Below are 15,925 nucleotides of genomic sequence, written 5' to 3' on the forward strand. Positions count from 1 at the left end.
ATGGTGATGTGGAACAATCTGATGAAATGATTTCTGTTTCACCTCCTCCAGCTAGGTCACAGCATCCCTCATGGACCAAAAACAATCTCAATAACTCTCTGTCTTTCTATTTCTCTCTCTCTCGCTCTCACTCACTCTTTCTCTCTCGCTCTTTCTCTCTCTGTACTTTTTCCACTCTGCTCTTTCCACTTCTGTCCCATCTCCAGTGTAAGACCTTAGCGGGGATTTGCGACCACATCATCTCTCTTTCGTCAGACTCATTGGTCTCCCAGTCTGCACATCTGGAGGTTGTTCACCTGACCAGCATCATGCCTAGTGAAGGGCTGGTAGGGACACACACACACACACACACACACACACAAGTGGATATTTTTTCCCAGTGTGGATTATGTGATGTGCACTAAACCCTCCTGGCCTGTGTGTGTGTGTGTGTGTGTGTGTGTGTGTGTGTGCATCAGGGGATGTATATCAAATCAACGTATGATGGACTCCATGTTATCACTGGAACCACAGAGAATGTGAGTTTTTTGTTTCATTAGCCTAGTAGAAGGCTTGACACTACTCTGCACAAATCTTTCAATCTTAATAAATCAATTAATCCTATATTCAGTCTTAAAATCGTCTTAAAACTGTTTTTCTCAAAACGTTAATAAAATCTATTGGAATGAGATAATCTCACTTGTTTCCAATGTAGTTTCACTTGTTATTTTTTTGGGGGGACAAGTGTAAACATGTTGAAACAAGGTAGAATAAGGCAGATTAGCTCACTAGCATGAATGAAAATAAAAACTATAAGAGTTCACTCAGTAGAGTGTAGTGTCTGAGGACATGTGGACAGCAAACAGGAACTGCACGGCAGGCTGTTGGTTATGTTGACCAAAGAGTTGCCCAGTGTATTGCCACCATGAGTAATAAGACAACCAACAAAGGCATTTCAGCAGCCGGCTGACATCATTGAATGTTTTCAAATGATGCTCTTATTTATTCCTTTCTCTCAGTCCTGCCTGATTTTAATTATTTGAGGATACTTTAATTGTGTCCTCAGTTCTGAGCTAGACCACTCTATCACACCTGTACCATTGTCCAAGACAGCTAAAGTAATCAAAAGTTACATCAAACAATATGGGTTGGTTGACCCCTGGAGGTTCAGTTTCCCAAATGGAAGAACATTTTCTTTTTTTTTTCACCAGTCATAGCACTTATTCAATTTTTCTTTTAGACACTCAACTCATATCCTTTACTGACCACATCATGTATCAGAGTATTGTCGTTTCTGACCATGCCCCCCAATGTTTTGAACTGTCTTTCCCTGATCCACCTGCTGCATGCCAACTGGTGCCTGAACTCTCTTCTACTCTCATACTCTAGGTTTGTTAAGTATTTGAGCACCCAGATAAAGTTTTTTTTTTTTTAATTGAGACAAATGCCACACCAGATATCTCCCACTGTACTCTTTGGGAGACATTTCCAAACTTGAGAAACTCAGTAGTAACATAGCTCAGTTAGACAAATGCTAATATACACTCAGTCACAGTCTGCCTCACCTGAAGTTGTAGTCGCCTTAGATGTCAAAAAAGTGTTTGATTGGGTGGAATGGGGCTTCCTTTACCACACCGTCTCAAGGTTTGACTTTGGGTTCATAAAGGCGACTTAGCCTCTATCTAAACAAATGAGGTACAATCAAATTGTTTGTCTCAGCATAAGGGAACAAGACAGGGATGTGCCCTACCCCCATTGTTTTGAGTGACTGTGCCACTTGCTATTGTGTGATTGAGCCACTTGCTTTTTCGTTATGACAGTGTTGCTCCTTTGATGGGGCAATTCAAGGCCACAGGGTACATAAGCTGTCATTATACACCGATGACCTTCTCCTATATATCACTAACCCGGCACTATCTCTTCACTCTATCATGTCCAGGCTAGAACAATTAATGAAACTTTCTGGCTAAAAGTTGAACTTCAAACCAGTGACGTTTTCCTTCTGAACCCCACTGCTCTTAATGTCCCTGCCTCTGTGCTTTCCCTCTGAAAAGTGTCCTCACACTTTATGTACTTGGGGATTATGGCTCCTCGTTCCTTTCATTTATTATATAAATTAAAATTTTCTCCCTTAATTGCCAAATGTAAGCAAGATATGGAGCACTGGCACACCCTACCATTATCAGTGGTGGACATTATAGCTTGCTTAAAATGAATATTGTCCCAAAATTCCTGTATCTTTTTCAGAACATTCCCTTATTCACTTCCAAAAAAAAAAAAAAAAAAAAAAAAAAAAAAAAATTAAAATTTAAAAAAAAAATTCTAATTTTATCTAGGGTGGCAGGCAGTCTCAGATATGTTAGACCTTCTTAGAAAGATCTAAGTATGGCTGTGTCCAACTTTATCTATTAATACTGGGCTAGTAACATCCAGAAAATAGTCATGCATGTCCAAAGCAGCTTGCTTCAGAATGCACCTGAATGGGTGAAAATAGAGTCATATGACCTGTCTATTCACTCCTTAATCACCTCTCCACTCCCACTGGCAACTGGCACAATATACAACGACCCGATTATAGCTCACTCAGAATATGGTTCTAATTTTGAAAACAATTTGGTCTGCAAAAAGCCTCCTTAATTGCACCTATTTTGTCAAACCACCTCTTTATCCCAGCCAAATTAGATTGGTCTTTTCGGGCATGCCATGACAATGGAATTTGAGTTATTAAAGATTTATGCCTTGATGGCATCTTTAACCAACTGGCAGGTAAATTTAATCTTCCCCACTCTCATTTCTACTGTTATTTACAGATTAGACATTTTGTACAGAAGGGCTACCATCCTTTTCCTGAGATACCCCCAGAGACATCAATAGTCACTCTTTTAGCCACAGATGCAAATCTTGAAGGCATCATTTCCAGGATCTATGATATATTATCCAGTATAAATCTGCACTCCATGACTTGTCTTACAACCCTCTGGGAAAAAGTTCTTTGTATATCTCTCCCTGATCATCTGTGGAATACACAGATGATCAAGAGAGTACTCTCTTCCTGCTCATGCTGTAGATACAGGCTTATACAATTTAAGATTGTTCACTATGTCCACCTCATCACAAAACATATTGAGCTGATAGGCCCAGTAGTATGTGAAATTAGCTGTGGACAGATACATGCACACACAGATACACATGACTAAGGGCATGGTCCTCTCAAGGCTGCCATCTGACAGGACATACTGACGCTTGTGGGATTATCTCATTCCACTGGCATTTTTTTTAGTTGTTTTAAGGGGAAAAAAGATTTTCAGAGACTGAATATTGCATTAAAAGACTTGTTAAAAGTGAACAAAGTAAAATACTGGCAAACAAAACATGGAATAAGCATGTCAATTAATGTTATTTTTTCATCGCACATTTGGAGATTTTTTACAGCGTACAAGCTCACCTCAAGTACACTACTCTGACTACATTTTCTTTTCTGGCTGTCCATTCCTTCCAATTTGCTTTCTTTCCCTCCTCAAATGTCCCCCCCTGCAGTCTCCAGCAGATCAGTGTAAGAAGATTCATGCAGGGGATGAGGTGATCCAAGTCAACCACCAGACAGTGGTGAGTCAAAAAAACAAACATTCAGTACCACCACAAGTGGGCTACAAAGTGCTAAGTCTAGCTTCCTAAACACATACTGTACTTGCATATAATCATGGGAAATGTACTTTCCATGTGTTTCCACTGTGAATACATAATGCAAACTGTCTTCTGTTCTCCATTCTGTGCTATGTTGAGGGACTGTCAAGGTGCATGGAGTCTGCCACCACTACCACCACCACCACCACCACCACTACCGCCATGGTGCTTCCTGTCCTGTGACTGTGTTGCTATGTAGGCTACTCAGGCATGCTAAGAGGACTGTGGCAGGACCTTTACTCAGTCTAGTATGGTGCAATTGTTAGCTCACTCCTTCTTGAATTTGTGGCCATTGTGGTGAATATGCCCCGGAGGAGGCCTTTGGTTGGAAATGTGAACACGTTCCACTTTCATTTGAATGAATTCTAGCTCTACCTTCAAGCAAAGACTCACCCTGTCGGAGGGGAAGCAGAAAAATGAGCGGCCATCTTAAATGGAATGGCGCCTTGTGAGGGTGTGTGATTGAGCACACTCCCTGTTGCTTGTGCTGTCAGCTAATTGAGATTTGTGGGGGTGGAGTGGGGGAGGGGTGTGTATGTGTATGTGCATCGAGCTCTTTTTCCACTGGTACTGGTATTACCTCGTACGTCCTCTGTATTGCTCATGTGAAAGCATGCATGTGAAACTGGGCAACGGGGTTGACTGATAGGTGGGAGAGATGTGTATTATCTCTCTCTCTCTTTCTCTCTCCTCAGGGTGACAATGCAGATCGCACCCTGCCAGGCTCTCAGCTCCAACCCCTCATTACTCCCTCAGCTAGACCTTCTCCACTCTGATCCTGCACTCTGGGGGAGGAAACAAACAGAGGAGGCGGGAGAGAGAGACGGAGATGGGGAGGCAAATGGGGAGAGACATGGGAGGAATAGAGACAGTACGGCGGGATGGAAAAGAGAGATCGAAGTAGTCAGGGGATGCCGGGGTGAGGGAGAGCGGGTAGAGAGGGAAAAAGGAGGAACGAGGGAGGAGAAAGTAAAGAGAGAATTAGGGAGGAGAGGGAGAGGATGAGAAGGAAGATGAAAAGAGAGGGAGGGCGAAAAGTGGGAGAGCGGCAGAGGGAAGTCTCCAGTCAATACAGCTCTTGTTTTCTATCCTGGTGAGAGCTGCTGTGGAGGAAAGATGGGTTACACACTGCCAGCATTCTCCCTGTCAACATAATGTCTGATAAGTTCATCTTGTGGGTCTCCATATTTAAAAATTAGATTAGCGTGAATATTGAATGAGCACATTCCATTATAGAATCATTATGTAGGCCTGTCCCACGTACTTAGCACAACGCAGCCCTCATGTCTGTGTGCGAGTGTCTCTTTGAGGCCCGCTTCAAAACAGGACAGAGAAACGCAGCTTTTAGCTCAGCTTCTCTTTTGAGATAAAATGTGGAATTTGCTCAAATAACAAACTGATTGTTTGAAGAGGCAACATAATTATGTGGAGGTAATAGCATCTGGGAAAATAATGAAGGCCCCTGGGATTTGCAAAACCTCACCAGCAGCAGTTTATGCTCTATTACTATTTTGGTGGGTCTCTCCCTGTTTTCCTCTGCTCTCTGAAAAAAAAAAAAAAAATGCATAGCAGATCAGCTCTAAACTGGCCTGATTACAATATATGTTGTCCACAAATGTAAGCTAACATGATAGCTCAACCGTTGATATATTTTGCATGAGCAGCATTCATGCAAAACATATTGAGGGGCTTTGTTCAGTTCATATACAATTTGATTCAATTAGGATTGCTCAAAATGTTGGGATGGGGGATTTCCAGCAAATTCAAGAGCATTTGTTAATATGCTATAATTGGGAAATGAATCAGGGCTCCTGTTTACATTTTGAATTGACTAATTAGATTCAAGTTAGGTGACCACAGTCCTTTTGTGCCCTAGTATACCCTCCTGTATGTTTTGGAGGGCATACCAGGGCACACGTCGCAACTTCTTTCATTAAAGCCCTTGTGGCTGGTGAACGTTGGCTGAACCCATAGTAGTGAACTGGGCCAAAGAGAATGGGAAATGGGCTGCTGATGGCTGACACGAGCTGGTCATCATTATGTTAGGAATAAGGTCAGAGCAGAGCTATGTGTGTGTGTGTGTGTGTGTGTGTGTGTGTATGAGTGTGTCTGTGTGTGTGTGTACAGCCTACATACAGCATTTTTTGGGGTACGTGGTTTATTTTGCACTCATTGCTCAATGACATTAGGCTGTGTGGTTCTATGTGCATGTGTGTGTGTGTGTGTGTGTGTGTGGTATGTGGTATATGTGTGGGGTATGTGCTGTGTGTGTGTGTTTGTGTGTGTGTGGCCTCTGCGGACAGTTCCAGCAGCTCAGACTAGTGTAGCCAATCAATGGCCTGACGAGTGGAGGCAGGCCGGCTGGCCCCACAAGGAAATGCTGCAGTCAGCACTTTAATAACAGAGCCTTCCTCCTGTTCTCCTCTTTTAATCTCTCTCTCTCTCTCTCCCTCTCTCTCTCTCCCCTTTCTCTAATCTTTTCTCTTACCACATCTCCTCATGAGAACTAGACTATCTTAACCAATCTATCCTGTACATCATTAAGACAGTGCTTGCAAACCAATTGGGCCCAGTGGGACTGCATGGTGTGTGGTGTCTTACTGCACACACACAACATGCTGGAATGCCGGTGTTGGGACTGAGTGTGCAGCGATGACAGGTTTGGCAGAATGAAGCCTGTTGCTTGCATTTATAGAAGCACAGACGCCGTGTGACTGCACTGAGGCATGGTGGAACAGGTGATATGCAGCAAGTGTGTGTGTCTGCAGCAGTATTCTCAGCAGCCTGGTGTATATATTTATGGTGATTTGCAACACTGACTTTGGTAAACAGTTGCTTGCAGTTGTTTGGACAGGTACTACTGGAGGCTCAGTGTGTGTGGTGGTTTGCAGCAACAGTCTTTAATGCTTGATATTTGCGGTGATTTTCCCCAGTAGATTCGGTTGTTTCCACCGCACCTGCGTATGTGTGTTTGTGGCGGATTTGCAGCAGTTCTTTCGGTAGCCCCGGTGTGTGTGCTCCTCAGGTGGGCTGGCAGCTGAAGAACCTGGTGAACGCTCTGAGAGAGGACCCATGTGGAGTCATCCTCACGCTGAAGAAGAGGCCCCAGAACACCCTGAGCTCCACGCCCGCTCTCCTCAGGAACGTGCGCTGGAAGCCGCTGGGCTTGCAGGTAAAACAACAGCACCACAGGGAGGCCTAAACCAACGCTGGAACACACTGCAATATGCACTACGGGCGGTTCCCCAAATCCTGACCTGAAAAGGGCTAAACTGACCCAAGAGTCATTGACAAGCTACTCTCAATTCCTTGCATCACTGTGATGTGAGCAAAGATGCAAGAAATTGGGATTTGGCAACAATACATGTACACTGCCTCTTCCTCAGCCTATGGTCATGTGTATCTGCATATCTGCAGCTGCATTTAGGGTTTGGGGTAGGATGATTTGGCTCTACATAAAGCGTGTTGTACCTGGAGCTTTATCTCTGACTCATTCTCAGCTCCCTTCACACTCTCTACCCCACTTCTTTTCCACTGCCCACACTCTGTATTCTCCTACTGGCACTTCCAAATAATATTTGCATAGGGCACTTGTCCAGTGTTTGACCTTGCATCACCATCCTCCTGTTGTGTTTTTCCACAAGTCTCTTATTTTCACAGCCTCAGCTGACACAGTTTACTGCCATTCAGAAATACTGTGTTGATTGCTTTCTGCAGAAGCGAGTCGGCATAAAACCTACAGTACGGTCCACCTTTGTTGGTTAAATACCGAGGAGAAAGTATACATGCCAGAAGCACTTCATAAAGGTTGCTGAAAATGGAAATGGGTTAAAAAGGAACAAGGAAGGAGAAAGAAGAAATGAAATACCAGTGTTTCCACTGGAAATAAAAACTGTCCTTGTGCTCCACAGTACTGTGTGGAGTGATTTAAAAGTTGTGATGCAGCCTGACATCCCTGCTCAGGAACTAGTGCGGAGTAACACAAGGGTATCAGAGGGTCAATTCACACTTCCAGTCACATTCACATCAATATATATTTAGACCCGGGGCCTGATTATCTCAACCTTTGCCCTGAGGGATAGCTCTTTTTCAAAAGGAAAGGAAATTAAATATTAATGTACACTAGGTCTAAAAGGTGGAACACTTGCTTGAAGGCTTAAAGCTTACAGGGTTATATCCTGTTTGTGATGTTTTACCTCCTTTAAAAAAAAAAAAAAAAAAAAAAAAAAAAAAAAAACAACAACAAGAAGTGCATATTTCACTTTGGGGCAAGTGCTTTGAAAGTATGTCACCTTCATTCAGAGTCATACCCCGACAAAGAAAATCACTCAACAATTTTGGTGCAGAAAAAGAACAGCTTATGCAAAGAGTGGCTCCAAAGAGTGGCTAGATCCCACAGCCTGGCTCAGAAGTCAAGGAGCAGGAGAAGGCTGGCTTTGAGAGGAGGAGGATGAAGCAAGGGCCAGTCTGATGCTGCCTGAGTGCTTTGTAAAGCCACGGCTGTCTTGTCAGGCCCTGTGTTCCATGGCTGCTATTTATAACCTTGCATTAGACTAATTCATTTACATGCTACATGCATGCTTTGATCTCTGCTCAGTGGGCTCTGCTGGTCTTTGGCTTGCTCTCTTTTCCTCTTTGTTTCTTTGTCTCATTCTTTTTTGTAGGTCTGCCCCTCTCCTCTCTCTGTGTCTTTCTCCTTCCCTCTCACTGTCTCCCTCTGCATCTTTGTCCTCTGCTCTCTGGAGGCAACAATCATGTTACTGCATGTTTGTCTATCAGTATGTACAGCACCAGCATGGGTTCGTGTGTGAGATTGTGATTTAGTCGCTACACATTGTGTGTTGTGGGTATGATATCTGCTCTATAATGGCCTTGGCATTAAGACTAACCCTGCGTTCCAATACTCATACTACCATACTATTTAGTAGGGAAAAAAATAATTAGTATGTCCCAATACATACTAAAGTACATACTTCGTAAGGGCAGCTGCAGTACATACTAAAAGTAAAAAGTATAAGTATGCGATTTGGAACGCAGGGTAAGTCATAGCCATTTTGACTTCAACCACTTTGACTTCATCATCTTCATCATTTTCTCTCTCTGTAATGAGCTGGAGTACTGTTCTCTTTTTTTCAGGTTGCTGCCTTGTTAGATCATTGCTCTAAGTCTGTGTCATGAGATTATTGTTATATTTGCTGTGCGCAAAAGCAGAGGATTGTGGGAAGGCTTTTGTGAGCTCTGAGTGTTCTACCCTGATGGGCTGCTAAGACACAAACACGCCGTGAGCGCCCAGATCAGAGCGCAGAAATATCTGTGGGAGAGGAGAAGAAAGGAGTGTTTTAGAGTTGTTCTCTCTCAGAAAGACTGGAGCTCTTAATTATTCATAAGCAACTACAGGCAGCTCCACTGGCTCTGAAACGAGAGCCTCTACTCAGCAAATACTGGAGATAATTCACTGAATCCAAAATGTCCTGCTGAACAGGGTGTGTGTATGTCCGTGTGTGTATATGTCTGTGATGGTGTGGGCGAGTGCCCACACATTTCCATATGCATGACTGTCCATCTGTATGTAGAAAAGCAAGTGTGTGTGTGTGCACGTGTTAGGCAGACTAGAGATATTTTTCTGTTATCAGTCCCACAGCTCCTTTGAGAGACGAAGGAACTAGGTCACTGCACTCTGCAAGCTTGGTTCTGGATACATATGTATACACACACAGATACACACACAAACAAACAAACACACATGCATTCACATGCACACTCATACCTCTAAGCCTGGTTTTGGAGGATGAATTGTATACGGCTGTGAAGTTTAGCCCAAACGTGGCAGGCGCTCAGCTGGATTATAACTGAATCCACAAAGGAAACAATTTATCTCTGCAAATTATCATGTGATTTCAGTCCCAAATCCTTCCATGGCAACCTCTCCTATTCTACTGAATAATGGCACATATCTCCCTCTCTCCCCCTCTCTCTCTCTCTCTCTCTCTCTCTCACTCTCTTGTGGTTGTTGATGTGTTTGATGTGCATGCGTGTTCGTGTGTGTTTGCGTGGCGTGCACAGCAGGATGGACGAGGAGCAATTTGATGATCTGTTGTAATTATAATGATGCTGGCAATGATTTTGACAAAGAAGAGGAGGATTACTGTGCTGATGCTTATGCATGCATGCCCGCTGTGCTGCTGCAACATGTACCCGCAGGGAGCAATTTCATGTGCGACTTAAGACCACATCAGTGTCCTGTCTGCACCACAGGTCACTTCACCGGTCACACGTGTGCCTCACAATGTGCTTCCATACTCTGTTGTTATATGTGTAGACATATAAATAATTACTCTTTCCAAATGCCTGCTATTTTAGGCAGCCTGTATTGGCAGCTTATATATATTTTATTAGCCAACTCAAAGGTTGAGGGGTTATGGAGGCCGTGACATCATAGTTGACATCATAGTCTGTTTATTATTTTGGTTTATTTGCATGCACACAGTGAAACACAAGGACAGTGACAGCAATTCCAGGTTAACTCAATTCTCCAGTATGGTTGCAGTGTCACAGTTTGTCTTTGGCAGCTGTTTCTGTACATTTGAAATGCGTTGTATAGTCAAAATATTATCAAGTGTACAGAAAATTTCGGCCTAAAACAAATTTACAACCTTGGAATGGTGATTTGCATTGCATCTCTGGTGTCATTTTGTTGTTTGATGTTGCATTTTTTTGTCATGCCATGGCTGACTGGCAAAAAGCGAATCCACTGACGTCACTGGGTGATATTCTCAGCACAGCTACAGTTGTGTGTAATAGCAAAATAAATTCAGTCATCTAAAAGAGAACTGTCAGTTATCAGGTTTCAATGTCAGAGTAAGTAATAACATATTTTTTAAAAAAGTGTAGTCCTATGTGTGCATGCACGAAAGAGTGAGTTTTCATATGCACATGCAACGGTGTTTGAAGGGTTTACTGAGGCGCAAGCAGGAGATATTTAGGTATTTTTGAGTGGACACAGCAGGGGTCAAATGGTTTAAGTGCTTTTTTTTTTTAACAGACTGGAGTTGTGCTTCCTGTGGAGGTCCCATCTCTCTCTACTTCTACACCCCACTCCACTGTTCATGCAGCTAGCAGTGGGCTGTAATCACTAAATTACTGTTTTCACTCTCAGTTCCAGTCACCACACTGCACCGCTCCCCCACCTCTCTCCCCCTTCCCTCTCTATCTCTCTCTCTCTCCCCTCACTCTCTCTCTCTCTCTCTGTGTGTGTCTCTCTCTTCGTCTGCGTCTTTATCTTGCGTCCTATTTCTTTTGCTTTCCCCTCTCTCTCTTGTGTCCTTCTCTCTCCATTATTTATTGTGAAGCCTTCTTACTGTAAGCCGCCTTCATGAGAGGGAAAAGAGAGAGAGAGAGAAAGAAAGAAAGATGAGCAGAGAGAGGGGAGCTGGCGGTGGGGGAAGGGTGAGAGTGGGAGGAGGATGGAAAGTTTGGAAGATGGAATGAATTAGCCTAATGCATCGCTGATGAAATGATGAAACATAGGGGTTTCATAATGAGCTCACTGCCCGCCTCACCATCGCTCCGGTTCTGTATCTCTTTGTCCTTTCTGTCCGCACTCACATTTCCCGTCTAAAATGGAGGTGTAAAACGCCCCATTTTTCAAACTCTGGAAACCTCTTGCTCCTGGGGGGGGGAAACGTAAGCTTGAGCTACGTATTTGTCACCAGAGTTATTCAGGCTAAGAAGGGATATAACTCATTGGAAATTTTGGAATGAATTTCCATGACATCAAGGGCAAGGTCGCAAGGGGACCTCACAGAAGACAGGATGACAAATGAATCTGCGTGTGTGTCGTGGAGTCGAGCTGAGAGGTAGGAGGCCACGGTAGCTTTGCCTCGTCCTCTCCAACCTCTCTCTCTCTCTCTCTCCCTCAGTACAGGGTGAGGAGAGAGAGGAGAGGAGAGGAGGGGTTGTCATGGGAACAGACATGGAGAGCCCTGTGTGAGTGAAGAGGCTTGAGACAAAATGACAGAATAGTGAAGCGATAGAACGTGGAAGAGGCTGCACAGTCAGACTGATAAACACACACACACACACACACACGCTCACACATGCACAATATCGTGGCTCTCTGGAAATACTCTTTGTTTGTGTTTGAGTGTTAAGCCAAGCACTGACTCCGGCGCAAAGCAGATATCACAAATAAAAGGTTCCCTTCCCACGTAACCCCCGTAAGTTACGTTCTTGTTTGTTTTTTTGTTTTTTTTTTTACTATGAGGAAAAGTGCTGGAAAAAAAGTGTGATGCTCAGTTTCTTCAGGTTGTGCTTCAAAACAACTATCTCCTCTGCTTCCTCCAATTATAACTCCATGTTATGCTATGATGCTGAAACAGAAACTCTCTCTCTCTTTCTTTCTCTCTGTCTCTCTCTCCGTCTCTCTCCCACTCCAGCCCGTCCCCACCAGTCCCACCAGTACCTCTCCCACAACCTGTGGAACCTTGGGTATGTCCAAAATGGACGCCCCCAGCATGCAGGACGTCTTCATTCTCTCCCCTGTCTCTGGACTCTACAGCACCAGGTCAGACACACAGATGTTTGATGACAGCAATTCTGATGATTCTGATTATTCTGACAATGACCATGATGACTTTAAAGATGATAACCGTCATGATGACAACTTAACCCTCCAGGGAGGAGCTGGGTCTGATGTCATGCGATGACATCAGCCGCTACAGCGTGAGCTCCCAGTCTGGCTCCAAAGGCTCAGAGGCGGTCAGCTACTACCTGGACCAGGACAGCGGTCAGTACTTTTCTCTGCTGGAGGGAGACGGACCCCCAGGGCCCGACTACGATAGGGGCCGCAATACGGGGGTCCGCCGGCGGGACAAGACCCCCACTCATGGTAAGACAGAGCAAAGGAGGGTTGAGACAATGTGCTGTTTGAATTAGAGTGGCTCGGGCCCTGTGCTTGTTGTGTGGACCACCATGCTCCAGTATCTCTCACCTTCACTTTTCATCATTTTTCTCAGAACTCCTCTGGTAGGATAGGTTTGGTATTTTTCAACCCAGGCTGTTGATACCTATCATTTATAACTGTACATAGCACAACCTCACTGCCAGCTGTAGTGACGAGAAACGTCCCACTCTGCTGCAGCCTTGTACTCGTCTTCAGTATAGTCTAACATGACTCGTGTTTTTTTTTTGTTTTTTTTTCCACAAAAAAACATTATATGTCTTTTTAGAAAATGGAAAAACTTTTGAAAATGTATATATTTTGAAATTGTCCACTGTAAAAATATGGTTGCATTCTATACTTTCTAAGTGGTTTTATTTAGCAGCACACTTTTTGCAGTAATAAATGGCCCTATATGCATCCACACCACTCTGCTGCTGACTTGGCTAATGCTGCATTCGTGGGTACTTGGAGCCTTGGAATATCCATCTTGTAAATTTCTGACCTGTGTCAACGTGGTGTTCATGGTGTCAACTTGGGATAAATGAATGCTCCCGAGAAGACAAAGCTTTTTTCTTCCTTTGGGAATATAAAACAAAAGAGCATCTGTTTGTGTGTTAACGCTGTGGACTCCAGGTTGTTGAAATTTACAGGATGGAAATTCTTAATACAAGTGAATGCAGCGTTAGCCAGCTTAGCGGCAGGACAGTGTTTTGATGGATGAATTGATGTACTTTATTATCCCCATGGGAAAATTCTGCTGTGTAATTCTGGTGTGGATGTACACACTATATACGAATGCTCTGTTGGATCTTGTTGAAGGCTGGCATGAAGCTGCAGCAGACTGTTACGTTTCTTTCCATCAAAGTTAATGATGAAGTTGATTTTGGCCTTGGTTGAAAAATACCAAACCCATCCTTTAAGCCTGTATTCATCATTCGTCACATGCTACACTGCTCTGCTTGTGTGTGTCTTTACCTCGAGTACACATCTCCTGGATACACTGGTCACATGCTGAAAGGGTTAGGCTATACCCGTCTAGAGGATCCAGACTGTCCTGTCTCCAGCTCACTGTCCCGGGCCACCACCACCACCTGACACACACTTCCTGTCTCTCCCACCCATCTACTCCTCCAACCCTCAACCGCACTGTCTCTCGGTCTTCCCGTCTTCCCGTGACCCCCACCCCCACCCCACCCCGGCCGATTCTCTGATTGCTGATTGGTTGTTCCAGGTGACCTCAGACCCGTTTCCATGCCTCCGGAATATAATTGGATGGCCGAGGCCAAGGAACCCAGCATGGGCAAGAGAGGGAGCCGAGGTACACACAAACACACACGTACTGTATACACATATGCATACACCCAAAATCTGCTTCTCACACACACACACACACACACACACACACACACATGTACCTACAAATAGACACAATCGGGTTGGATTGGTGCTGCGCTTTGCTTCATACTCAGCTCAAAGCATCTCAGCTCATCATTTGGTTGTCATGGTGGTGTGGTTGTGTATGGATACATATCTGCCAGGTATGTATCTGACTAAGCGATGGAGATACATAAATGCATGGAAATTGCATTTATTCTGCTGCTCAGGAAATTAAGGCATTTGAATATGACCGAGTCTGCCGGCCCCACCGTTTTGCGGCGAGACTCGATCTGTATTCACACAAGGATCCTCCACTTCACCGTCGGAAAGTCTATGAATAACATTAAAGTACAATACTACTGTTGGGGGGCCTCCTTCTCTCTCTCTCTCTTTCTCTCGCTCTCTCTCTGTCTGTCTGTCTCTCTTTCACTCTCACGCTTCATCTCTCTCAACCTCTAACACACTGTCACAAATTCTTAATATTTTCATCTATGGATAATAAACAAATGAGGTGAGAAGCTGTTGCCATTAGGGATTGACCGATATCATGTTTTTGGGGCCGATACTGACTAGTAGGAAACTGATTGAGCCAATAACTGATGTTATCATCCAATAATTGCTGTATAGTAAATTACTGTAGAGTAAATGAAAAATATCAGTGTTAAAACGAATGAAAAGACGCAAAATTGGAATTTAATGAACACACATGTTATAAAATATCTTTTTTAATACACAGCATTTGATTATAATTTATAGCAAATTTCATTGTGAATGAATTTCCCAGCACGCAATAAAGCAGACGCAGGAGGGAGCCTATTTATGTCATTAAAGGAGGTTTTTTGTTTTTCGACCGACATATCCGCCCTAACCACAAATCGGTCTATCCCTGGTGACTATGCTGAGCCAAAGTAGATTAAAGCTCATATTTTCCAGGAAAGGACAAGATTTATCAATGGTGTCCTCCAAGTCAACGTAATCACTGCGAACGGATTAGTTGAAATACCGGATGTCTTGCCTGTGGATCCGTATCAGATACTACAGCTCTGAGGCACTCCTATGCTCTCTTTCAAGACTTTACTGTCAGGTTTTTATCTGTGTGTTCACCTTTGTCTGGCTCTAGTCTGGGGTTCCCTCTCTCCTCTATAGGATACTATGTCCACCTCTGTGGTTTCCCTCCCCCACTCAAGGGCTTTTTCCATTCATTTTGTAGAGTCTGCCCTTCCTCTAACCGCTCCGTCCCTCATGCCCACAGATTCAGACAACTCTCTGCTCCGTTACCTGAGCGACGACAAGATCCTGGTGATCGAGGAGGAGCCAGAGGGGCCGGGAAGAGAGAGCCGGCGGGACTCCACCAGGCGTTCGCGGCGCAAGAGCCGCAATCCCAGCAGCCCCAGCTTTCCCATCAGCCCCTCCATGCTGTCCTCCACCCTGCGCCTGGACCAGCCGCCTGACGCTATGGCAGTATGTTAACAGTCTTTTACGTTGTTTAACTATTTATGTAAATGTCATTTTTCAAATTTAATTTACATTTGTATTCTGTTGCTAGCTTGTCTGTTTTTTTTGTATAATTATTTATAAGTGAATTTTACTTACTAAATTTTCTGTGTTATACACTCTTAGTTTAAATTGGGTATTACTGCAATTACTGTTTTACTGTCTTGCAACGCCGGTTCCATGTTTTTATGTGTGTTGACGTGTCAGCAGGTGCAGACATTGGGCAGGGTTGTGAGTTTTGAACGCCAGAAATCTCATCAATAAAGAAATTATTTTTTTTAGTCAGCCGTACTACTGATCAGCAAAGCTATGAATACTTTGTAGAAAAGTTATAGGTATTGTAAGGGGCAGTAAAACCCTTACCTTTCCCCTTCTAATTACTATTTTTAGTAATTAGAATTAGAATTAGAATAATTATAATTACTTTACTTATTTTAAGTTATAGTTTGG

The 15,925-nt window shown here is 43.7% G+C and overlaps 1 protein-coding gene across 1 annotated transcript in view; it reads left to right on the top strand.

Annotated features, from left to right (window-relative positions):
• The window catches only part of LOC115366451 (connector enhancer of kinase suppressor of ras 2), a 61,600-nt gene that overhangs the window by 29,434 nt on the left and 16,241 nt on the right, over positions 1-15,925 (top strand). Inside the window, exons 6-13 of the mRNA XM_030061904.1 lie at positions 207-326; positions 459-518; positions 3,517-3,585; positions 6,689-6,835; positions 12,099-12,226; positions 12,339-12,550; positions 13,836-13,922; positions 15,234-15,442. Coding sequence (XP_029917764.1) covers positions 207-326; positions 459-518; positions 3,517-3,585; positions 6,689-6,835; positions 12,099-12,226; positions 12,339-12,550; positions 13,836-13,922; positions 15,234-15,442 — 1,032 coding nt within the window. The remainder of the gene's footprint in view (positions 1-206; positions 327-458; positions 519-3,516; positions 3,586-6,688; positions 6,836-12,098; positions 12,227-12,338; positions 12,551-13,835; positions 13,923-15,233; positions 15,443-15,925) is intronic.

The sequence above is a fragment of the Myripristis murdjan genome, chromosome 10 (assembly GCF_902150065.1).
Source record: "Myripristis murdjan chromosome 10, fMyrMur1.1, whole genome shotgun sequence".
Classification (NCBI taxonomy): Eukaryota; Metazoa; Chordata; class Actinopteri; order Holocentriformes; family Holocentridae; genus Myripristis; species Myripristis murdjan.